This window comes from Sinocyclocheilus rhinocerous, unplaced genomic scaffold, assembly GCF_001515625.1.
Source record: "Sinocyclocheilus rhinocerous isolate Xijiao unplaced genomic scaffold, SAMN03320098_v1.1 scaffold821, whole genome shotgun sequence".
Taxonomy (NCBI): domain Eukaryota; kingdom Metazoa; phylum Chordata; class Actinopteri; order Cypriniformes; family Cyprinidae; genus Sinocyclocheilus; species Sinocyclocheilus rhinocerous.
The window spans coordinates 580,046-606,126 of record NW_015623656.1 but is presented as its reverse complement, the minus strand read 5'-3'; the positions used below and the strand labels follow the sequence as shown (position 1 = coordinate 606,126).

Below are 26,081 nucleotides of genomic sequence, written 5' to 3'. Positions count from 1 at the left end.
GTTTCATTCATGACAGACAGCTGCTCTCTTTAGGTCAGTGGCAGCGCGAATGCAAATTTAAATGTTCAAATCACACTGGTGTGATGATCGTATGCTGCACGGACGAACCAAGTGATCACAACATTGATCGCACATGTCAAAGGTTGAGGAATGAAAGACGAATCATTGTAATTTTGGAATAGAATCACGTAGGTGTTTGAATCGTGTTCGGGATCTTTAACGATCTATTAAATTAAAGTGCTTTGTCATGTTGGTGGTGACACCTCTCTTGCAACATGTTTAGCTATCACAGATATTATACTTAGCTTTTTTGACTTTTGATCGCAAATGTAGCCAAACTTTGGAGCGCTTAGATTAGCGAGCAAGGTCCTGGCAGATCGCTAGGTTCGGTCCTCACAAGCGCATAGGAATCGCTAGGCGGAATCGAAATTTTAATTTGACAAGTATCCGATTCCTTACCTTAAGTATCCGATTCTGGAATCGGAATCGATTTTCGATTCCCAACCCTACTGAAAATATATGCCCCGTCGCACTGCCCGGTAGTGTTCAGCGTGCAGGTTTCACTCTCCTCTAGCCGTCGTCACTGCATGGTGTGACGCGCCACTCAATATTCTGCTCTAGGGCTGCACGATATATCGTTTCAGCATCGATATTGCGATGTGTGCATCCGCGATAGTCACATCGCAGGATGTGCGATGTTTAGTATACTGATCGTTACATTTTTACTGATTGTTTTCTTTGCTCACACACAGACAGTGTCTACACCGGACGCGACAGCTGTACAGCGATACCCATTTTAAATAAATTTAGTAGCAGAGCTACTGCGAGGGATTTTCAGTGCTGGAAATCCATTTATCCTTTGTTGAAACGGAGAGTGCAGGTCATGGTCGCTTAGCAACGGCAGATGCCACGAAAGCGCAAGCGGTGTCTACACTGGACGCGACAAAGTGGCCATTGCATATCATTTGAACTTTGTGTCAGTACGTCATAAAGAGAATGCGCCATCAGTTTACTGTCGGGATTTGTTGTGTCGCGCCGCATCCAGTGTAGACAGTCACACAGCATCACTGATTATAATAGGTTCTATTGTATTTTGTCGCGTCACGCCGCTCGCGTCCGGTGTAGACTCAGTGAGAGCCACGCAGATGCATGTGAACACTGATTTCTGTTCACTTCTGCGTCTGTTTGTGCCTGAAATAATGTGCTCTGCAAGTATCCTTGTAAACATAGATGTTGGGATCTATGCTTGTAATTTGTTTATTTCCTATGCTGATTTATTCGCCTACAAAATCACCCCAATCATTGATAATTTTTTTCCCAAATAGAGCTATATTGAAGTCATCTGATTTTTTTTTTTCATATCGCAATATATATTCCAGAAAAAACATATCGCAATGTGAGTTTTTTCCAATATCGTGCAGCCCTATTCTGCTCTATGAATGTGCGTTCCGCTCGTGTACTGCTCATGATCACCAGAAAGGCAAAGTTTGCTCAAATAATGCACCGATGGGAAATTTCTATGTAGTACACTTGTTCCTGTTTGTAGTAGAGCTGTACGGGCAACGCTGGTAAAATGATGATACCCTCTCATTCACTGATCTGCTCTGATAATAATAGCTTTGTAGGACTATACATTATTTGGATAATTAGTAAAAAAAACGAGAAAAAAAAAAACGTTATCTGATTCTGTTGCATAGAACTGAATAAAATTATACATTATTTAATATTACTATTCTGTCCAATTTAATTGTTACTTTCAATAAAAGTTTGGTTCTTTTATTTTTACATTTAGTCATTTAGCAGACGTCATTTATTTGCTTGTGTTTTTTTAAAGTCAATTAGTCTTTAAAATTAAGTTAAATTAAAAAGTCTTACAAAAGTACTTTATATTATTGAATAAAATAATAAATAATTATTACAAAGCATTATTTCGGTTTTCGGCCAAGTGCATCCAGAAGTTTCGGTTTCGGCCCAGAATTTTCATTTCGGTGCATCCCTAATGGCTGCTATTGGCATTCATCTGGACAACCTGCTCGGCTGTCGGAGGGTCTCAGTCACTTTAGAACTGATGTTATGTGACTAAAACTTTAAAATGTTTGTAGATTCACCTACATATATTGCAGCCACCGCACTAGCCATTATTTTTAATCAAAGGAGACGTATGCATGCATCTTCAATGAAGCAGCGTGGCGAATGTGCCGCGACGCGTATGTTAAGGGGCGTAACATTTCCGTCACACGCTTGAGGTATTCAGCCAATCACAACGCACTGGATAGCTGGCCAATCAGCATACACCTCGCTTTTCAGAATGATGAGCTTTGTAAAAATCGACGCGTTTCAGAAAGGCGGGGCATAGAGGAGCAACAGTAATGTAATTGTGGAAAATAATGTGTTTTTTTAACCTTAAACCGCATGAACACATTGCATTACACCAAAAACACAACATAATGTTCTTTTTAGCAATGTCATATGACCCATTTAAATTCTGTTTATTATTTCATATGTCAGACTTTACAGGGTTAAGTATGTGATGACATTATGCTCATCTCTGCTTGTAATCTTTCCCAGTTTATTTATCTTTTCTTACTTTAATAAGTGGTTATCACTTCATCTTATCATTTGCCTGTGCCTGTGAGAGAGATAATGGGCCGGGATGCCAGTAAATTCACTCGCCAGTGCCAAAAGGCCTGGTCAGCTGGCACAACTCATTCACATAGACGACAAAGTCTTAGTGTGGACAAATTAGGTCACACATTTCCTCACACCAGCGTCACAATCTCTTAGACGCCTTAGCTGCTATGTTTTTAAAGGTCTTAATTTCCTTATAATGGAAATTTATTGACATTTTTTTTACTGATTAACTTTTTATAGACTTTATGGCTCATGGACAGTTTTAGTCATATGCTTATCAGCTCTGAATGCATTATTGGTTGTTGGAGAGGGATGGAAGAAACCCACTTCTCAAGTCAATGTATTGTTTTTAGCATTAGAGCATTGCCTAAAAACATTCTGTTGGGTTGGTGTATAAGAAACCTGGATGGATTTTTCCAATCTGCTGTCCTTTCTTCATCCTTGTTGTGTTTGAGATCACAGCTGCGACTTAATGAGATGCTCATCCAACAGATCCATCTTGTCTACACAAAGCCATGCCTTATCACCTTTAACAGTGTGTCTGGCAGCAGAAGCCAGCACAGGGATGAAGACTGAACTACACACTACAACAGCATTCTCTCAGCATCCTTGCCAGAATTTCTGCCAACCTCTTCAACAAAATTTTTCTGATTTATTTTTGGTCCAGAGTGAAGTATTTTCAAAGTTTACACTACCATTCCAAATTCAGTAATATTTTAGTGTTTTAATAGTAAAAACAGTAATATTGTGAAATTATTATTGATTTAAAATGATTTTTTTTATTTCAGTATATTTTAAATGTAATTTATTACTGTGATGCAAAAACTCAAGCTCACTGAAGACAAGTAAACAGTCAGTGATTAAATAAGAATAAGAAACAAGCAATAGGACAAAAAACTATACAAAAAAACAAATAAATAAGAAATGCTGCATACATTGTATAAATTAATCAAATGTATAAAAACACTGCATATTCTTCACTGTGTAAATTAAATTTCTTCTCATTAAAGTTACAAACATGATTTAATCAAGAGCAGTAAGATTTTCTCTCTTGTTAGATTAACATGAATGACAGACTACAGGAATATTAGACTGCTGTCACTTTAAGAGCTGCCCGGATCCAATATACTGTTACACATGTGTTTTCTTTCTCAGCTGTTTGCTTTTACTTAAGACCTAAATTACTGTGGTTACAAGGATATTTGTAAAGATTTGTGTAGCCTATAAAGCGGCAAAAATAACTTATATATAATAACTGTTTAATATTCCAGCACTCTATGAGCACTGCCTTCACATGCGCGCATCTCTCTGACAGCGTGTGCATATAGCGAATGAGGTTTTTTTTTTGCTACTGATTAAGTTTCAACGGCTTAAAATTACTTGTTTTTAAACTGCAGTGCTAAAAAATGCATGCAGACGATAGTTTTCATGATCATATAGCACAGCAACGTCACATGAGCATGTAATCATGGGTCAACACATAGATGCAGTGTGAGTAAAATTTGGCCAAAAACATATTTTTGGGCAGCTTTTGCATCAGAAATGCACTAGTATTTCCTAGCGATGTTTTAGAACTAAAGTCTTTTGTTTCTCTAAATAAAAGGAGTTTCAGCCATTTTAGAGGAAGCATGACTTAGAGACTCGACTGCCCTGCCACACCTTAATTGGCTCATGCAACCATGTGCATTATCTGATGGGCCGATAAGGGTTCATTACGTTCAGCTGGCCATGCCGAAAATGTGTTGCTTGTTTAAACAGGAACACCGTTTTAGTTGTGAAGGTACCTAGAACTGATGGCAATTTGGCATCTGTGAAAGGAACAGGAAAGAAAACATATGGCTAATGCTTTTTCAATATCTCTCACAAGTTAGTTCTGCATCAGAGCTCTCGACGTTGTCAGTATGTATATAGTTGAGAGATGAATCAAACTATTAGGAGGATGTAGCCCAAGCGGTAATAGTGTTTTAGGTCATGCTGCCTGTCCAACACTCCTTGAGCTCAATTTCATTAGTATTCAGTGGCTGTTGCGCAGTGATGGTTAAAGTTGCTCAATAAGGCTCTAGTGAAAGACTAAAACTCACTGTTTGCCCCAGCACACAGGAAGACTCTTCTGCCATGAGCTGGTTTTTAATCTTTAACCTCACTGAAGGAAAGTCCCCAAAAATGTATTTGAACTTTCTCTCTTTCTCTTCTACAGGCAGTGAGCATCAACAAAGCCATCAACACACAGGAGATTGCTGTCAAAGAGAAGCATGCCAGGAATATCCTTTTTTTTTTAACTATGAAGGAATGTGAGGGTTAAATTAGAATTATTATGCTTATTTTATGATGAATAAGCATACGGCCAATAACCTCAAAATAGACAATTCAAATCTACTCGTTGACATCGGCATCACTAAATAACCAAATAACCCTCCGGTTACTCACGTAACCTCGGTTCCCTGAGATAAGGGAACGAGCGTTGCGTAGTCATTTGACGACTGCTTGGGGAAACTCCTGTTTACTCTATTACTGAAGCATGATTGGTTAACGTTTGTGTAGCTGCACAAACCAATGGCGCTCTAGCCCGCCAGAAGGGGCGGAGCCGACCGTTATATAAGTCGGCTCGGAGCGCCATCTCATCAGAATCATACGACTGAAGCGGCAGCTATCGATTCGCGTGCAGCTATAGCACGGCCAGTTACGCAACACTCATTCCCTTATCTCAGGGAACCAAGGTTACATGATTAACCGGAGCATTCCCTATCGAAAGGCAACTCCTGTTGCGTCGTCGTTTGACGACTGCTTGGGGAACATATCCAATAGCGCCGTGCTATAAGCAGATGCAGAACTTAGCCTGCTCCGCGAGCTCAACCCAGGAACACTCAGCGAGGGCTTCATAAGCCTGAGCCACAAAGAGACCCGAGAACGTTCTGAGGTCTACTTGAGATAAGTCTAGAAAAGTAAGCATTAGGCGGATAAGACCCGCGCCTGCAGGGCAGGGATGTCCAAATTGTAGAATCTAATGAAGGTAGACTCCCCCCAATAGAGATTCTACTGGACCAGGCCCAAGAGGAGGCCATTCCTCTGGTGGAATGGGCCCTCACACCTAAAGGGCATTGTAAGCCAGCTGAGGCATAAGCGAGAGCTATAGCATCTACTATCAAATGAGATAGTCTTTACTTTGTAACAGGCAGCCTTTTAGAGCAACCTCCAAAGCACACAAAAAGCTGCTTTGATTGTCTGAAAGAATCTGAGCGTTTAATGTAAACTCGCAGGCCAAAAGCAGAGTGGCAGCGTGGGAGCTGTGCCGGCGTGTGATCACTCAAGCCCGGTTGCTCAGCCCCGTGACTTTACTGTTTCATCCTCCGAGACAGCTGGGAGGGGAGAACTTGAGCAGGAGGGGTGGGGCCGCTTCATTGAAGAAGGCAAACCGCGAGCGCAGCAGATCGAGACACACTCTCATAGCGAGAGAACTGTCTCGGTGAGCGCAGCCTCAGTGTGGGCATGGCCCAGGCGAGCGGCGCACTCAAATCTGAGGCTGTCAGCGATGTGAAATCACTGGTGACAGCCTTTACTCCGATCCGCCTAGAAGGATTGAGCCGCTCGATGTAAGCGAGGGACGCTGATCCTTACGTGTAAAACACACTGGCAGATCAAAGTGCTGCAGTGAGAGTGAAACACGCGGGACCTGCGCCGGCGTAAAATCACTCAAGCCTGATCGCTCAAACTCGCGAGTTCGCCGTTTCTTCTCCGAGGTAACTGGGAGGGGAGAAACACGAGAGCAGGGAAGGCGGGGCCATCTTCATTGAAGGGGATCCGCTAGCGATGCAGGGATAAACTCGCGCTTTCAGCTGTGAAAGCAGCCTGTCTCAGTGAGCGCAGCCTCAGCGACGCACACAGAAATGCGAAGCTGTCAGCGATCTGAATCATTGGTGACAGCATTCTACTCTGATCCGCCTAAAGGGATTGAGCTGCTCGATGTAAGAGGGGCGCAATCTCATGTGTAAAACACACAACGGCAGATCATGCTCATGCTCTCTGTGAGAGCGTTCCGTCTCAGTAAGTGCACAGTCTCTGCATGGGCGCTGCAACTCACTGCCCTTCTGCATCGTGCAGGGATTCCCCGCACAAGCCACACTCGTGGTGCAAAATTTGCAACAATGTCGCAGAGAAATTGCTCAGGAATTGCTCTTACCAGCCGGATAGCCACAGGGGAAGGCTTCTTGCTTCTTCTGCTGCCGGGGCTCTTCTACGGCGGCGAGCTGCAGGCTGAGCTTCTTCCCTCTTCAGCTTCTTGATTGCAGAGTCAGCGAAGAGGTGGTCTCGTCGCTGAAGGAGAAGATTCTGATGAGATGGCACACCGAGCCGACTTATATAGCAGTCGGCTCCGCCCCTTCTGGCGGGCTCGAGCGCCAGTGGTTTGTGCAGCTACACAAACGTTAACCAATCAGGCTTCAGTAATAGAGTAAACAGGAGTTTCCCCAAGCAGTCGTCAAATGACGACGCAACGGGAGTTACCTTTCGATAGGGAACCGTAGTTTCATTATATTCTGGTCATTGAGTGCCCTACTTTTGGGAAAGAAAATATATTTATATTTATTTTATTTTATTATTTATTTGGAATAATTTATTTGGAATTGGAATATTATTTTATAATATTTACAAACCAATTCACCTGCCAATATTTTAAACTTGAAGAGCTTTTAAATATGCTTTTATTTATTGTTTGCTTAATTTATTTTATTTTGAAGAATCTGATCTGAGGGTATTTTATTTTATAAACTTGCAGAGCTTTTAAAGTTGTTTTATGTTGTTTTTAAGTTGTTTTATGTTGTTTTAGGAATTAATAAATTGTATTTTATGTGATTATTTTATTCAGAGGTATCTAAATTGAGAGTAATATGGGGTATTTATTTTATAAACATGAGCATTTAAACTTGCTTTTTTATTTTATTTGTTATGTTGCGTTGTGTTGTGTTGTGTTATGTTATGTTAGACATACCAATACTAGACATACCAATTATTCTGCCAATATTTGGCCACGGTGACTTTATGAGCATCAGCCCATACAGGGCTCGCAAAATTTCAAAATCGCTGGTAGCCCTTCGGGCAGATATTCTTCAGATTTTGGTAGCCCAAAATGAATTTAAGTAGCCCGAATAAAAAAAAAAAAGACATCGGCTGAACTTCACTGCGGACAAATCAGCATGATTAAAAACTTCAGTGATCGCTTTTTTTCTTCAAATAACAAGTCAAGAGAGTAGGGGTGCAACGGATCACAAAACCCATGGCTCGGATCATATTGCATTATCATATCAGATTTTGAGTAACAGATCGGGTCATTTTGCAGATGAGCAAAAAAAATACGGTTCTTTATTATTTAAATAGCAGAATACTTCTTTGATACCACAGCAAAAACTAGTAGCATGTAGGGATGTAATGATTCACTCAACTCACGATGCGATGCGATACGATACAATTAATGATACTGATTTCATAATACAATTTTCTCACAATTTTCTTTTTAACAAAATTAGATTTAAGACAAATTATAAATGAAAAGGTGTCCTTTTATTATTTCTCCAACAAAATGCTGCACATTTCTTTGTGAAACTGAAATACAGTATGTCAAATAATAAAACTAACTTGAAATTTTAAAATAAATCCCAAATCAAATAATTAAATACAAATAAAATAAATCTCTTCATATAAACAAACTAAGGCTGTGCTTTTTCCATTTAAAAACAGAGGCAACCACTGCATTTTAATCACGATCCAAACAAAGATGCTAAGTACATGCTATTTAGATTGCAATTAGATTTTATAATTTCGAATGCAAAAACAGAATGGTCTGATTTTAGCTTTGTGAATGAGATGCAAATGCCACTCTCTGACAGCAGGTGGCGCTTATGGAACAGCAGGTATTTATAGGCTGCTGCCCCTTTAAGACCGAATGCAGGATCCAATATAATGATGCACTTGAGATTTCTTTCACCACTGTTTACGTTCACTTAAGACATAACCGACTGTGTTTACAAGAATACTTGCCGAGACAGTTATTTTGAGGTAATTTTGTGTGTATGTGTTCATTCAGATGCAAGGATACGCGAAAAAGGAATCAATTCTGTGTATGCGCATTGTCTGAAACGCGGCTCTCTGTGTGCACTTTGAATGAGTGCGTGCAGCTCCGAATGCACGTGAATGGTTAAAACACTTGAATGTTTAAATCCTCAAGACTTAGAAACACGTGCAAACGATCAACTACAATCCGTTTTACCCCTACAAGCTAGTGAACAATGCAAATCAAGGAAGGAATTTTATATCACTGTTCAAGATAGCCCGTCGGGCAGGGCGGTGAAACATTTTGGTAGACCGAATGGAAAACACAATAGCCCCTGCCATAACTGTGCTTGTATTATTGTATACATTTAATTGTATCATAATATATGCAAATAATTGTATCATGTATTGGCTATCTGGTTTATATATTAGATACCCAGTTCATTTTTAGATAAACATACACTATATGGACAAAAGTATTAAGACACCCCCTTCTAATGAACAGGTTTGACTACTTTAGTAATTTCCATGAGTTTTTGGCTCAAGGTCTGCATTTAAAGTCACACCAGAGGTGTTCAGCTGGGTTTCTGCAGACCAGTCAAGTTCTTCCACACTGACTCAATCAATCATTTCTTTTTGAACCTTGCCTTATCCACAGAGGCATTGCCATGTTAGAATAGAAAAGTGTCCTGTCCAAACTGTTGCTATAAAATTAGAAGCACACAATTCCCTAGAATGTCATTATATGTTTAAACATTAAGATTTGTACTCATGGAAATTACTAAAGTAGTCAAACCTGTTAATTAGAAGGGGGTGTCCCAATACTTTTGTCCATATAGTGTATGTGTAACTCCATGTAGCTGCACATCAGTGTTTCTTTGCTCCAGTACTTATTATTCATTTGTAGGATGCAGTTTGGTTAGTCCTTCTTCCAGAAGGCTGGATCAGGTATCTAGAGTATCTGGTTAAAGATGCTGACATGTCAGAGAAGCAGAATTTAAATTCTACACCCCTCAGATTTGTCCTTGACTGGCATCTTCACCGTGCATATTGGGCACGCATCATGAGAAGGGGGCTCACACATTCTGGCTTGCTGTCAACCGCCTGCCCCTTTCCAGCAATGCAGTGCTCTGCTGGAAATTTTGCCACGTCTTCCACAAGCTGCTGAGGGACGGCCATCCAAACGTGAGTACATACAGCCGTATTATCTCTTACACGTCTAATTCCACCTCACTCTCACTTTCTCTCAATCTCTTAGTTAGTTGATATCTGGCTCTCCATTTAATTCATTTATTTTTCTCACACACTCAAAACATAGTAAATGCTGCATGCATCAGTGACACATGATGATGATGTGTTTGTGTGTGTGTGTGTGTGTGTGAGAGATCCATATTGAGCAAACTCTCACAAGCCCTGTTCCAAAAACTTAATCAGCTGTCTGCTTAGACAGGATTTTAAGGCATCATAGGCACACTCATGACACAAAATCTGTTCAAAAAGGTAGGCAGCAGCATTATGTAGCTATCTATGATACCTTTTGGCAAAATTCAAGACAGTGCTGCATATGCAGTATGAGTGTTCAGTCCAAAATACATTGTCATATTTCATTCCATACTGAAAATTATCAATAGAAATGATTCAGTCTGTGTGTGCTATGCTTATACTCTATCACATATTAGCCATAAAACACCCTGCTCCTTTGATATCTAAATTTTATTTAAATTTGAAAACGTTTTAAACTAATTTAAATGAGCTTTTTAAATTGTATTAAATTTTATTTATTTTAAGGTACATTATTGGAAGATTAGGTATCTTTTTAGAATTTTTTTTTATTTCAAGTTTTTAGAATGCTGTCTCAACTCTTCCTCCTCCTCTCTGTCAACTCAGGTCATTAAGGACTCCATGCGGAACAAGGCTGACCTGAACGACATGAGCAGGATGTGGGTAAGCGTGTGAATACAAGTTGTGGCTGCAGGTTTTAATGATTTCCCACTAAATCGGAGGCTCGCTCAATATAACTCTGTCGTATTGAATGAGGCCCTGTCGAGTTCCCTTGAGTTTTCATCTCATTGTGGAAACTGTCAGTGTGTCAGTCAGCAAGTCATTTCGTTACTGCTGATTGACAGCTGAATAGCTTGGCATTCTGTGTATGAGTCAGACACACTAACCTCAGTGCAGAGATGATCTGTAATTAGCAAACAATGACATGAGCGTGTGTTTGTCACTCTGGAGGAACGCTTACAGAGCTTTGCTTGTTATGAGTGTACCAGTCAAACATCCTTGATATCTTATGAAGCTCTCCTATGAAGTGTGATGTTGGATGTTTCTATTCTTTTTGGTCTTTTATCTAATAGTAGACAACATATTCCAGATAAATTTTTTATCTTCATTAAATACAATATAAAATGTAAAAATATAAATAGTTTTTCTTACATTGCATAAATGGGTGTTTATGCACAAAATCTGCAGCTGTTACATTACAGATATGGGGAGAAAATGTTATTGTTTTTTTTTTCTGATGAACATTGAAAAAAACCTTCATGTTTGCTGTGCTTGTTAGTAGGACTGCACAATTTAGCCGAATATTTTGAGATTATGTATCAGTACGAGGATAATAATAATAATAATAATAATAATAGTTGTTGTTGATATTGTTACTAAAAATATGAAACAAAATAAGAAATATTGTTATTGTAATATGTCTAGGGCCCTATGAAATCCATTTTTTTTTTTTTTTTAATTCTGTTTTTTCCATTTAAATTTTTCTAGACTCCATTTTAATGGTTAAAAATATTAATCAAAAAGCATGTCTAATTAATTGAAATAATGAAACTTATACAATTTAACATCAATTTATTAAGTTTAACAAAAATTAAATTAAGGCCCTATGAAATGTTTTATTTTTTTCTCAAATGTAGTTTTATTTCTACCAAATTCTGTTTTCCATTAATTTTTTGGATTACATTTTAATGTTTCATTAAATTTAAACAATCAAAATCATCTCTAATTAATTTTCTTAAAAATTATTATTATTATTTTTTTTTCAGAAATAGTTTTATTTACACTTTTCTGTCACAGTTTCTTCAAGTCAAACCAAACTTTTATTTGACGGGTTGCTGTGAAGACCTTGAAGTTTCTGTTTGTATATGATATGGCGATTTTTTTTTTTTTTTCAAAAGAAACTGCAAAATGCTCGTGAAGTGATTCTCAGAGCAGTTCTAGAGATTATGTTTATGTGTTTGTGTCCTCATATATGGAGGCAACAGAGGCTGGAAACTTTCCAAAAGTTATTCCTTCAAACTTTTATTTTGGTGGAGAATCACAGGAAGTCCTTAAAGCTAGTCTTTGTTTGACAATAGTCGGTTTATTATTAGTATTATTACAATAGTTGCTTCTCATTTTTCCAAGTTTGGGAAGATGGTTGGCTCATTTGTGACCCTGGACCACAAAACCAGTCTTAAGTCGCTTGGGTATGTTTTTAGCAATAGCCAAAAAAACATTGTATGGGTCAAAATTATCGATTTTTCTTTTATGCCAAAAATCATTAGGATATTAATTGAAGATCATGTTCCATGAAGATATTTTGTAAATTTCTTACCGTAAATATATCAAAACTTAATTGTTGATTAGTAATATGCATTGCTACTTCATTTGGACAACTTTAAAGGCAATTTTCTCAGTATTTTGATTTTTTTGCACCCTCAGATTCCAGATTTTCGAATAGTTGTATCTTAGCCAAATATGGTCTTATCCTAACAAACCATACATCAATGGAAAGCTTATTTATTCAGCTTTCAGTTTGTATAAATCAAAAAATTTGCCCTTATGACTGGTTTTGTGGTCCAGGGTCACATTTTAAGTTTCCAAATGCATGTTATAAGCATTCCAAACTCAGAGCAGATACACAAATGAGATTATATGGTGCAGTATTTACTGTAAAAGTGAGCTGATCTCAGATACTGAAACACTGGATCATGAGCTGCTCACGTGTAAAAAAACAACAACACAGTGCTGCACTTTCTGAAACACGGTCTATATATATTTTTAATTAAATCGCAGCCTTTGCAATTTGATAATCGCACTAAACCATATTGCAATTTCGTATTTCTTTCCATTAATTGAGCAGCCCTGATGCAGTGGCTTGTGAATGCCATTTCATGTTGACTTTAGCATCATTGTCAGCAATGCAAGTGTTTCTAATGCAGTTTACGATCAGCTGTGTATCACTAGCCAACAGGAAGGGTCAGATGGAACATGCTGAATTACAACTTTTGTTTACTGGAAAGACCTTTAGTTGCATCCCTCTGAGTATTTGCTGATAACGTGCTGTAGGATTAGACTCAGGAGAAACATTTCCTGCGAGCAACTTTGTCCCCCTCCCATGATGTCAGAGTAAGTGGTGAAGGGAACAGGAAGTGAAAGAATGAGCTCATTAACTTGACTCGCAGCTGGACCTATTATGTGTGTACAATACACCAAACATGTTAACAAACACCAAACATGACCTTAATCTGCCCACAGTGACTCATACTTTGGACTGTGAAGTGAGCTGATGAGTTGAGAATGAGAAGAGGACTCATTAGCTGCTTCGGAAGGGCAATGACATCATTTCCTTTTGAAGTGTTCAGTGTTTTTCTTGCCCTCACACTGCTCTCTCTCTTCTCAGGGTCATCTGAGTGAAGGCTACGGCAAGTTGTGCAGCATCTACCTCAAACTGCTCATCACCAAAATGGAGTTTCACATCAAAGTGAGTGATTGAGGCCTTGAAGGAGATTTCAGCAGAACATCCATCTTCTAACTCTCCTCCTCAGATCTTTATTTCCAGTCTTCATTTAGTTTTGTGACCTCATGACAACTAAATGTTAGTCCTAAAAATAGCAAAAATTACCAAAAAAAGCACAAAACAAATATACATATAATAACAAATATATACAATAAAAATGTAAATACAAATATATTTAAATAATATATACACACACACATTAAAACAAGATTACATGTATTTTTAGTGTAATATATTTAATAATGATGACATTTACATAAAGATATCTTTATATTTTTCATCTATTTATATATACAGTATTATTAAATATATATTTAAAAATATTTTTTATAATTACATATACACACACACACACATACATGTATATGAACATAAATAGATAAATATAAATAATAAAATAATTTATATATTTTTTTATATTTTTTGTAGATAATCATGGTTTGGCAGAATGTCTTGCAATATTGCCTGCTGCCTAGATTATTATTTTTTTTAAACCCAGACAAGCTTTTTGATATGTTTTGGCCCTGCTTCCTGCGTCAATATGAAATGTGTCAATACAGGAAAGAAATTTGCATTCGTCATTTCATGAGCCATTTTTGAGTATTTTAAAAGGCTGTGCTGTCAGACTCTCACAAATATAAGATTTACCCCACTTGCTTTCCCAGAATCCTCGTTTCCCAGGCAACCTTCAGATGTCAAACAGCCAGCTTGATGAGGCGGGTGAGAACGACGTCAATAATTTGTGAGTATTGCTTTGTTTCTCTTTTCAGTCGGTTTTATTAAATAAAGTTCTATAATTGCTCTGTGTGTTTGTGGGATGGGACTTAATCATGTTTCCTCTCCTCTCAAAACATGTAGCTTCCAGTTGACGGTGGAGATGTTTGATTACTTGGAGTGTGAGCTGAACCTTTTCTTAGGTGGTAAGTTTAAAGTGAAGTGCAGGTGTTTGAGCACCAGAAGAGTCCTTGGCGGTCATTTTGGTTATGCTGTTTTCTAAGTAGATTGTAGGCAGACAAATACAGCTTTAATCTACTTGAATAGAGAAAGACTGGAATCTCTGAAAAAAATCTCACAGTAAAGAATAGCTAATGTGCATTCTAAAGTAAAAAACAGGTGACATCTCTATCGGGATAGATGTTTCTGCTGAAACAGGCAGTAAAATCTAGCTGGAACACTGATAGATCTCAGTGTGCCTGTGCTGGAAGCATTAGGTAGAAGTTAATGCGAGTGTTGTTGGCTGAAACGCAGCTCCCTGGCACAGGAAACCACACCTCTCTGTGTGCTGAGAAGACGGGGTCTCACATGAGCCTGCATCACTGATCACCAGAGAGACGGACGGATGGAGGGAGGGAGGGAGTGTGGGGATGAATGTGAATGAGAAAGTGGGCAATGAGAGGGATAGATTGAGAAAAACAGCATGTTGAAGGGAATGCCGTGAAAGAGGGATTCATACAATAAAGGAATACAACTTGCCAATTGAGAATTGAGGCTTTCAATTGAGTATTTCAAACATATGTTTAAATATATATATGTATGTGGTGTCACGGTTCGGTTCAGTATGTTTGGTACGGGGCTAATTGGGTATGTTGCAATGAAATGGAAACAAAATATTCCTGTTTTTTGAAGGCGAGCCAATGGATATCACACAGGCAACATGCAAACTTTGCGCAAGAGTTATGTCGGTGAACATCTTAATCTCAGCCAATTCACTATATGCAGAAAGTGAAAGTAAAAACGGACTGACGGAGTAATGATGGAGCTTTCGGCATCTGACGCCGCATTCTCTCTCAGAGACGAATCTACTTCAACATATGTTGATAACGGTATAGCTAACTATTTTAATTTTTTTCCCTTAAAGGGGTCATATGATGCGATTTCAATTTTTCCTTTCTCTTTGAAGTGTTACAAGCTCTTGGTGCATGCCGTTTGGGCTGTCATGTTGAGCGCAGTGGCACTGAGAACATTATATTTCACACTTTAAGCTCTTTTGTTTTCCAAATGTAATAGGATCGATTAGTCCAATGAATCGTTCGGTTTGTAATGGGTACCGAACCGAAAGCCTCGTACCGAACAGTTCAGTACGAATACGTGTATCGTTACACCCCTAGTGTATATATATATATATATATAAAAGAGACAAAATGTCCAAAAATAAGATATGGATTATTGTAAATTAATATATGCATATTATAACATATTTACACAAATAATTAATGATAATTTATAATTGTTATTATAAATGGTTAATATAAATTAATATAAATTATTTATATGCACAATTTATATTAATATTTTATAGTAATTAGTTTATCAAATTTATAAAAGTTTATAATTTTGTGTTAGAGCATGACAGAAATATACTTATCCTATAAGGGGTTTTGGTATCTATGGAATGATGGGAGTGTCTTGATGTTTTTTTATTCTTCACAGTGTTCAGCTCGTTGGATATGTCTCGCTCTGTGTCGGTGACAGCAGCCGGTCAGTGCCGTCTAGCCCCTCTTATCCAGGTCATTCTGGACTCCAGTCATTTGTACGACTACACCGTCAAACTGCTCTTCAAACTCCACTCCTGTGAGTCCATAAATCACATCTCTCTCGTCACACACACACAAAGGCTATGTTCAGACTGCAGACAGAAGTGGACCAAATCTGCTTTTTTGCTTATATGTGACTCAGATCTTAACAATGTGAACAGCACAAATCACCTGGAATCTGTTTTTTTAGATTCTGATTTGGGCCACAGGCTGCGTTCACACTACATGCATTAGTGCTCAATTCCGATTTAATACTCGGATCCGTTTTTTGTTCACGTTATCAGTTTTAAATGTGGCAAATGTCAGATTTCAGTGTGAACGAATGACGGTGCTGAACTGACCTGCATACGCAAAAGAACGATAACAAGATGGCAAGAAATGCATTGTCATATGGAAGTAAACAGGTCACTGAAGTGTTTACACATTCATTTATAAACTAATGTGGCGCGAAAGCCTGTGAATTTGTGAGCAGGCGATAAGGAGGACGAAGATGAGGAGAAAGAAAGCAAAGTTTTTAAATAGTTACTGTAAAATCCAGTAAGTTTAGCTTGTATAGCACCGTTTCTGTAATACACCGTAAAACGATTCACTTGAGTGATCAAAGAAATACAGTTAATGTAAAATCTTTGCAGTGACTCCCGTCAGCATGGAATTATGACGAACGTCGATCTAGATCTAAGTCGCATAAATTCGTTTTGGCTGTTCAGACTGCGGTCACGTTGCAAAACATCTGACCTGAATCTGATCTAGTACCACAGATGGAAGTGGCCCAAATTGGAATTGAAAAGATCGGGTTCAATGTGGATTGTGCTGTTCACACTGTCATGAAGCTAAACGATCTGAGTTATATATGAGCAAAAAAATCTGATTTGGGCCACATTTTCCTGCAGTGTGAACATAGCCTAACATATGTAATGCTTAATCAGATACAGGTCGGATATTTTGCAATGTGACCACACTCTGAACTTAGTTTTTATTTATTTATTTATTTATTATTATACTTGTATATTGTAGTAGGGAAGTTGTATTTGTTCTGTATTTGGTGTTCCTTTGGCTATTATAACAAAATGTAATCAAAATAGAATGTAAAATAGTGCGCGCTCTCAGTCTTGTGCACTCTTGTCTTCCAGGTCTGCCGGCAGATACTCTGCAGGGCCACAGGGATCGCTTCCAGGAGCAGTTTAAGAAGTGAGTCTGTCAGTCACTATCCAGTCAGAACAGCTGCCATGATGAGTCTCACAGACTGCCGCTATTTTATTCTTTTGTCATTTCTCACTCTCTCAATCTTTTCCTTTCACTCCGTTTCTCTCTCTCCAGGCTGAAGAGTCTGTTCTATCGCTCCAGTAACCTGCAGTATTTCAAGAGACTGATTCAGATCCCACAACTTCCTGAGGTGAGACTCCTGCATACCAAACAGATTCCTGTCTGACCTGAGTCCAAAAATACAGCTAGTGGAAAGAAATTATGTAACTCATTTACATATCTGCCTGCTTAGTTTTCTAGCGTCAGGATTTTCAGCTGGACTCCATGAAGATACTGCAGGCTGCCCTATAAAACAACATATTTTCCTTCAATTTGCTTGTCATTTTAAATTAAAATTAAAGGCAAAGTGAGCTATTTTTTCATTTGTTTGAGCTTCATAATCACAACATAGTTGTGACTTCAGCTCAACCAATGGCATGAGACTAGGGTGGGGTTGTCTGTTTTCTCAACCAGTAAGGAAGTGTTTTGGGAAAAACGGTTTGAAAACACATTCCAGTAGTTTCCTTTCCTCACATTTCTCTTCAGAATCCACCTAACTTCCTGCGGGCGTCAGCCCTCTCCGAACACATCAGTCCAGTGGTGGTGATTCCGGTGGAGTCTTCGTCCCCTGAGAGTGAACATGTAGCAGAGACAGAAGACCTGGTGGACACGGACATCCCACCTTTACCGGTAACATACACACTCTCACTATCCAAAACTCTCTGTATACTTTCCTTTTAACTTGAGTTTCTAAAGACAGAGATTTTTTTTTCTCCATTAGAGCACTGTTGATAGCAAATTTGACGACCTCTTTGGCACGTCAGCTGCTACAGACCCGTTCAACTTCAACAGTCAGAACGGCATGCGTAAAGATGAGAAGTAAGTCTTGGAAATACTGTTGGAGAATATAATTAATAAGTTATAGGAAGCTCTTTGCGTTTATTAGAACATATTATAACATAGGACTCATGAACATGTATCTCATCTCAGAGACCGTTTGATTGAGCAGCTTACAGCGGAGCTACAGGCCCTGAAGGAGGAGCTGGAGTCCTTCAGATTGGAGGTAAAGAGTGGGAGATGAGAGGAGATCAAATGTAATAAGCTACCACTTAAAAGTTTGGAGTCAGTAATATGTGTTTTTTTTTAAGAAATTCATATTTTTATTCAGTAAGGATGCATTAAATTGATCAAAAGTAATTGTAAATACATCTGTAATGTAACAAAGGAGTTCTATTTCAAATAAATGTTGTTCTTTAAAAAATGTTTTAAGAAAGTGTCATGGTTTCCACAAAAATATTAAGCAGAACAACTGTTTTCCACATTGATAAGAATCAGAAATGTTTCTTGAACATCTATTCAGCATATTAGAAGACTCCAGAAGACTTGAGTAATAATGCTGAAAATTCAGCTTTGCCATCACAGGAATAAATTACATTTTAAAATAAATTACAATAGAAAACTTTTAAATTGTAAACATTTCACAATATTACTGTGATTACTATATTTTTGATCAAATAAATGCAGCCTTGATGAGCATAAGACATTTTACTTTTGAAGGGTCATGTACAGTGGAAGAGAAGTGAAAATAAAAGTGACACTAATCATTCTTTTGGTCTTTCTCAGAGTGGCCGTCTTTGTCAAGCACTACGGGGGCGTGTGAACGAGCTGGAGGCGGAGCTTGCAGAGCAGACTCACCTGAAGCAGCAGGCATTGGGTGAGAGCGAGTTCCTGAGGGTGGAGCTAGACGACCTGCGCAGGGTTAAAGAGGACACCGAGAAAGAGCAGCGCAGCCTGAGCGAAATCGAGAGTAAGAGTTTGTTGTTGGAACAATTTGCAATACAATACACTGAATTTCTTTTTTATTTAAAATATTGTATTAAAGTGCCCCTATATGCCTTTTCGAATATTACCTTTCATGCAGTATGTCATGTAGCTGTATGTGAACATAAACTATCTGCAAAGTTGTGAAGCCGACAGTGCATGATAAATAAAGTTATTGTCTATCAAAAAAAGAGTCTGCTCGCAATCGCCTAAACGAATCGTCAGGAATTCGAATCTTATTCTGTTACGGCTCTACATCACAAAGTAACACATTTGCATAATGTCTGCCCACGTTCTACGTCGCCAACTTGCCTGCCCACAAACAGTAAAATTTCAGTGTGGTTAACATCATGTCGAGAAGATGCTGTATCCTACGCTGTGAGAGTAAATTTGTTTTATCACTTTTTAGAATTACCACAAGCTTGTTAACACTTGGCACTTACCACTGAGAAACGTCCTGCTCCAGTCGTGCTTGCGAATCAGTCTCTTGTCGATCAGCCAGTTCAACCGTTTCATCATCAGACTCCGGCTCGAATTGGTAAGGTACAATCGATACCATCTTTTCTATGTATTGACAAGTCTCCAGTGCTGTCATTCCGTCATGGCAATGGGCGTTTCGTTTCCGACACGTGCTGTACGTGGTAGACCAATCCAGAGCCAATCTCTCTACGGCTCTTACGACCAATCACAAAGGACTGCGCCATCTGACCAATCACATCAGTGAGGGCTCACGGAAAGGAGGGGTTTAGAGCGACTGATTCTTTGAACTGCTTCACACGAGTCGTTTACGAATCATTTAGAAATTAGGTAAAATTAAATCTATTTTTTGCGAAAACTAACGTGTTTTTTGACCTTGCATGCATGTAAACCTGTTTTAGGAGACTCATAAAACAATATTAGCAACCTTAAAAATGGCATAATAGGGGCACTTAAAATTTTCACGACCCTGTTATGATCCTGCTCATGAACTGCCTTTTTTATTGTTTTGTACTGTTCTCTGAGGTCCACTGCTATTATTGGCTAACAGTTGTGTATGTTTGCCGGCCTACATAATTCATAGATGGGTGCTGTGATTTAGTTTAAAAACACATAAATGCTCAGTACATATCAAACGATCAGTTTAACAGACAAAACAATAGTGATCCCGTAAAAAAAAAAACATTTATTACTGCAACATTACAGTTGGATCCAATAGAGTTGTCATTATTACATCCAACAACAAAACACCTCAATCGCTTAATCGGAGACATTCTTGTCTTCCCCTGCACCGGAGTAGACACAATGGCGGACTGATGACAGCTCACTCAGGGCAGGTCTAAGGTAAGACGACCTTGTCAATCAACTACCGTGGGAGCAATTCACCAGCTTGCAGGCCTGTGTTGAGGATCTCAGTGGTGCTAACTGTTCTGTGACGCAGAGAGGAAGGTCTGAGGCATGTCAAGGTTTGTGTTTTTGATACTTAATGTTGATATTTTGGTTGTGTATTTGTGTTTTTTTGTAGGAAAAGCACAAGCTAATGAGCAACGCTACACCAAGTTAAAGGAGAAATACACAGAGCTGGTCCAGAGCCACGCTGACCTACTGAGGAAGGTGAATTGATGACTCTATTTAGTTCACACACTGCCTGTATACGAATAAATGCATATTTGTATTGGGCAAATTATCACATTAATGTATGCAATTAATGCATTAACACATGTTTAATGCTGTTTGATATATACGCTACTGGGTCATTCCGTGTCAACTAAACCAGAGGTCCTCAGCTAAAATTTTTGATTTTGCTGATATTTTTCTGAAGAAGGATAAACATGTATAGTGATGAAAGCCAAAATATTAAATGTTGTGGATGAATATTTACAGAGTAATCCACTTTTTTGTAGAGGGGGGTCAAAATGGCAATTTTCACCTGAGATTCAGAGGCAAATTACAGGAGGGTAAAAATGACAGCATCATAATGTTACTTTTACACAGAGATTGGTAGGTCTATTAGTCAAATCTGTTGCAATCTTTGTTGCATTATGTGCCAATGGTGACCATTCAAGACGAAAGAGCCATTTTTTCTCCAAAGGTTGCATGCCTGTAACTCAAGAAGCATTAAAGATATCTTAATGCCCTTTTAGATATTAGGTCTTTTCCTTTTGGCATCTTCATTTTTAAGGCCCTATATTAGTGGTCTCAAGCTCAATTCCTGGAGGGCCACAGCTCTGCAGTGTTTAGCTCCAACCAGCTCCAAATCACAGCTGCTTGGAAGTTTCTAGTAATCCTGAAGACCTTGATTAGCTGGATCAGGTGTGTTTGATTAGGGTTGGAGCTGAACTCTGCAGAGCTGTGGCCCTCCAGGATTTGAGTTTGAGAACACTGTCCCATATGGTTCGGTTCCATAGATATTAGAATTTAGAGTTAACAATTAATCCTGGTCATTCATAATCTGACGTGTCACACTGTACATTCTTAAACCCTGGGTTACTGTTATTAGTTGCATATTTGACTGTGTTACCAGTGATGACTAGATAAACACAAAACCACATTTGGTTTTTGACCATTGAAAATGGGTAGGATACAACAATTTGGCCATGGAGCTTCACTGGGATCTCAATAGCTCTAGGATTAAACCATACAGGGCCTTAAAAATGAAGATTCCAAAAGAAAAGTTTCTTAGGAACCAGAATCTAAAATCATATTAAGATAACTGTAATACTTCTAGAGTTACAGACACGTAAATTTAGGAAATAATAATATTTATGACACCCAAACAGGTATGTCGTACACAGTTGTTTTGCTAGAGGAAAACAAGATACATTTCTAGTTTCAGCATCACTTATTCTTCAGACATTCCCCTTTAAATACAATAAGTATGAAAATGTATGAAAATCCCATATCTCTGGGACTGAATGATACAGGGCCTTGAAAATGAAGATTCCAAAAGAAAAGTTTATTAAGAACTTGAATCTAAAATCATATTGTGATATCTTTTATACTTCTTGAGTTATAGGCATGAAAAATTGAGGAAAAAATTGTGTGCCGTTTCCCCATTTTTTTAATGGTTACCATTGGCACATAATGCAATAAAGATTGCTAAAGTCAACAGGTTTTACTAATAGACCTACCAATCTCTGAGTAAAAGTAACATTATGATGCTGCCATCTTTCTGAAGTCATTTTTGCCCCCCCTGTAATTTTAATTTAATTTAATATTTTTGCTTTCATCACTATTCATGTTTATCTTTCTTCAGAAAAAAAAACAAAAACATTAGCAAAATCCAAAATTTGAGCCAGGGACCTTTCTGAAATTTGGTTGATTTGACACGGAATGACCCTACTGTTCAAATTGGGGTCAATAAGAGTTTGAAACAAGTCTCTCATGCTCACAAATGCTGTATTTATTTGATCATAAATACAGAATAAAATGGTAATATTGTGAAATACTATTACAATTTAAAATAACTGTTTTCTATTTTGTAATCTGTTAGATGTCATTTATTCCTGTGATTCAAGGCTGAATTTTCAGCATCATTACTCCAGTCTCCCCATTTTTTTAATGGTTACCATTGGCACATAATGCAATAAAGATTGCTAAAGTCAACAGGTTTTACTAATAGACCTACCAATCTCTGAGTAAAAGTAACATTATGATGCTGCCATCTTTCTGAAGTCATTTTTGCCCCCCCTGTAATTTTAATTTAATTTAATATTTTTGCTTTCATCACTATTCATGTTTATCTTTCTTCAGAAAAAAAAACAAAAACATTAGCAAAATCCAAAATTTGAGCCAGGGACCTTTCTGAAATTTGGTTGATTTGACACGGAATGACCCTACTGTTCAAATTGGGGTCAATAAGAGTTTGAAACAAGTCTCTCATGCTCACAAATGCTGTATTTATTTGATCATAAATACAGAATAAAATGGTAATATTGTGAAATACTATTACAATTTAAAATAACTGTTTTCTATTTTGTAATCTGTTAGATGTCATTTATTCCTGTGATTCAAGGCTGAATTTTCAGCATCATTACTCCAGTCTTCAAAGTCACATGATGCTTCAGAAATCATTCTAATATGCTGATTTGCTGCTCAAACAACATCATCAATGGTGAAAGCAGTTGTGCTACTTAATATTTTTGTGGAAATAGGTTATTATATACTTACTAGTTTTTTTCCCCTGTTCTGTTAATTCTTTAGTTAATTAACAGAAAATTCAAAAGAACAGCATTTTCTTGAAGTAGTTTTTTTGTAACATTATATAAACGTCTTTACTGTCACTTTTCATCAATTTAATGCATCATTGCCAAATAAAAATATAAATAAAAAAATATAATTAAATTTTTTTCATAAATAAAATTTATTTCACATTTCCTTCACACTGGAAATGAAAGGTCAAGCACATTGGGTTGTGGGATACAATATCTTACTCAGCATGCTTGTTTTGGCAAATGCAGTCAGTATTCTGTGTTTTTTGTGTAGATAGTGAATTTGCATACTGCACAGACACGGTGTGCACACTACATACTGCTGACTTGAGCTCCAGTGTCAGGCCTGTCAGTAAACCTGCAGGTGGTTTAGCTCCTTCACCAGACTTTTTTCCCTGCAGACTCTACTCCATTACTTGCACAGATGAAACTTGGCACTGTGTTCCTCTGCCATGCTTAGAGGCTGTCATCACACTCGTTCCCATTCAGCAGCATGCTCTGATCCCACCACTGAGACATCTGACAGTGGGTTCCATGTCCTTGGGAAAAGAACTGGGTCAGCCAAGAGTCTGGGCTCTGTGCTAAACTGTACATGCTATGTGTTTCACAGAATGCTGAGGTGACGCGTCAGATGACGGTGGCCCGTGCTGCCCAGGATGAGGTGGAGAATGTGAAAAAAGAGATGCAGGACAGATTGAAAGCTGCTCAGGATACTGCCAGTCAGGAGGTTGGACACACACACACACACACACACACACACACTCCCTCTGCCTGATGTATCCGTAGTTTGCTTGTCTTACACGTCCCTATCCTCCTGTATGTGCACGAGTAGGAGAAGGCTCAGTTAGAGCAGCTTCAAGCTCTACAAGCCGAGCTCATGTCCAGCAGATCTGAGCTAGAGACCCTTAAGAGTACCGTCACCTCCTCCCAACAGGTGGGACCTCACCTTCTACACATCATTCTCTTCCTCTTCACCTCTGTCACGAAACCATCTCCATTCCTTGTCCTAATACTTAATAAAGGGTCATGAACTGCATTCTTTTTTATTTTGTAGTGTTCTCTTATAAAGGTCCACTTATAATGTTAGCAAGAATTGTACATCAAAAAACACTATACACCTTATTTTTCAACGCAGAAGTAAGCCTATGGGCGAGACTTCTGGTTCATTAGCCGCTGTAGGGAAAAAACGAGAAGAATAACAACGTGCAGTAAATGGTAAAACTGATTGCACTACAAACCAGTGTGTTCATAATTAAGATAATACATTAAAATAATATGGTAAGACACCAATTTGCAATATCAAGCAGCAAAACGAGCGGTTTTGTACAGCTAAAATAGCTGGAAGTGAATGAGACTGGAAGCAAGACCCATAAAATTTACAAATGGATGCCCATTTTTACAGGAAGAATAATGTGGATAATTTAAAATTAATAGGCTATTTACTGATCCTGGTAGAGTAGACTACAATGCCGGCTATTCTGACTCTCAGATTGTAAGTACGTTTTTTATATTTAAAGAGTTTTTATATCCGACGCGTTTCAGAAAGGTGGGGCTTAGAGGAGAAACAATAATGTACAGTATGTGGAAAATAATGTGTTTTTTGAACCTTAAACCGCATAAACACATTTCATAACACCAAATACACAAAATAATGTTCTTTTTAGCAACATCATATGACCCCTTTAAGACTTGGACGTGAACGCTCACAGCCATGATTGGCTAAGAATTTTGCTTATTAAAATAATAGATGGACACTGCTGTGATGTTCTTTGAAAACAGTACGTGTCATTGTGGTTAAAAATTTATAAATACTCTATACATATCAAACAATCTGTAACAGACAAAGCAATAGTGACACATGGCAAAAGCATTGTTACTCACACTTGTGAGTTGGGACATTACCAGATTCTTTGAGCAATGCCAAGTGCGAAACCATTTCAAACACAATAAACACCTTTTATACAGACCTCTTATTAGCTAGCTGTACATAATCCTTGGATGAATCTCTATCATTTTCTTGCTCGAGTAATCCTGTGTTTGTGTCTCTTTCATATTTACTCGCCTACTCCTACATGCATGAATGGGTGGGCGGGGCTATGGGTGGGAGACAATGATGTAGAAGTAGGCGTTGATCTTTTGTCACACTATGACATCATATTGAGATGAAATATGAAACGAACCGCCGTTTTAGCAGCTTGGTTTCAACAAAGGCTGTTTTTGGAGTAACGTGAAAGTTTTAAGTTATGAAACTTACACACAATGTTTTTGTAGTACAATTAACTCTTACGTTCAAAAGATGAAGGAAAATTTGATTTCTCAGTTCATCAACATGTTGTAGACGAATCTTCACGCTCTTCCATACATCCCTGTTCAGCTCTCAGCCTAGCCACAGAATCTATTTATCACTGTCTCTGCGGTTAGTCCAGTGCAGGTGGACATGGTGATTCTGTGTTGGTGTGTTGGGGGCCAGAGTATGTGAGCGGAGCGAGGAGTGGAGCGGCGTGATTTTGCCTGGAGCTAGGAGTGGATTTTTTGAAAGTCGGAGCGTTGAGGTTTTCACTCGCGCCGAGAACGCTCCGCTACCGCTCCGTCACGAGCACAATTTCAAATTATGCTAACTCATGCATTAAACATAATTCGTTAGCTTGACAGATATGTGGATCACATATGAAGGTTAAAATGGCGATGGACGAGTGCGGGAGGTTAAAGCATGTTGTAAATTGTACAGTTTGTTAATCTCCGCTCGAAACTAATGTGCTGCTACATTGCTGCACACGGACAGAACACACAAGCTCGCACATAACGTACAGATCGCGCGCATACATTCAGGAATGAAGAAAA

The 26,081-nt window shown here is 38.3% G+C and overlaps 1 protein-coding gene across 1 annotated transcript in view; it reads left to right on the top strand.

Annotated features, from left to right (window-relative positions):
• Positions 1–26,081, top strand: part of hip1 (huntingtin interacting protein 1) — a 55,355-nt gene that overhangs the window by 8,567 nt on the left and 20,707 nt on the right. Inside the window, exons 2-17 of the mRNA XM_016520910.1 lie at positions 4,829–4,892; positions 9,716–9,858; positions 10,561–10,617; positions 13,340–13,420; positions 14,122–14,198; positions 14,315–14,376; positions 15,887–16,027; positions 17,121–17,178; positions 17,308–17,383; positions 17,779–17,922; positions 18,014–18,111; positions 18,223–18,295; positions 18,856–19,039; positions 20,555–20,643; positions 23,851–23,967; positions 24,073–24,174. Of these exons, the coding sequence (XP_016376396.1) occupies positions 4,829–4,892; positions 9,716–9,858; positions 10,561–10,617; positions 13,340–13,420; positions 14,122–14,198; positions 14,315–14,376; positions 15,887–16,027; positions 17,121–17,178; positions 17,308–17,383; positions 17,779–17,922; positions 18,014–18,111; positions 18,223–18,295; positions 18,856–19,039; positions 20,555–20,643; positions 23,851–23,967; positions 24,073–24,174 (1,566 nt within the window). The remainder of the gene's footprint in view (positions 1–4,828; positions 4,893–9,715; positions 9,859–10,560; positions 10,618–13,339; positions 13,421–14,121; positions 14,199–14,314; positions 14,377–15,886; positions 16,028–17,120; positions 17,179–17,307; positions 17,384–17,778; positions 17,923–18,013; positions 18,112–18,222; positions 18,296–18,855; positions 19,040–20,554; positions 20,644–23,850; positions 23,968–24,072; positions 24,175–26,081) is intronic.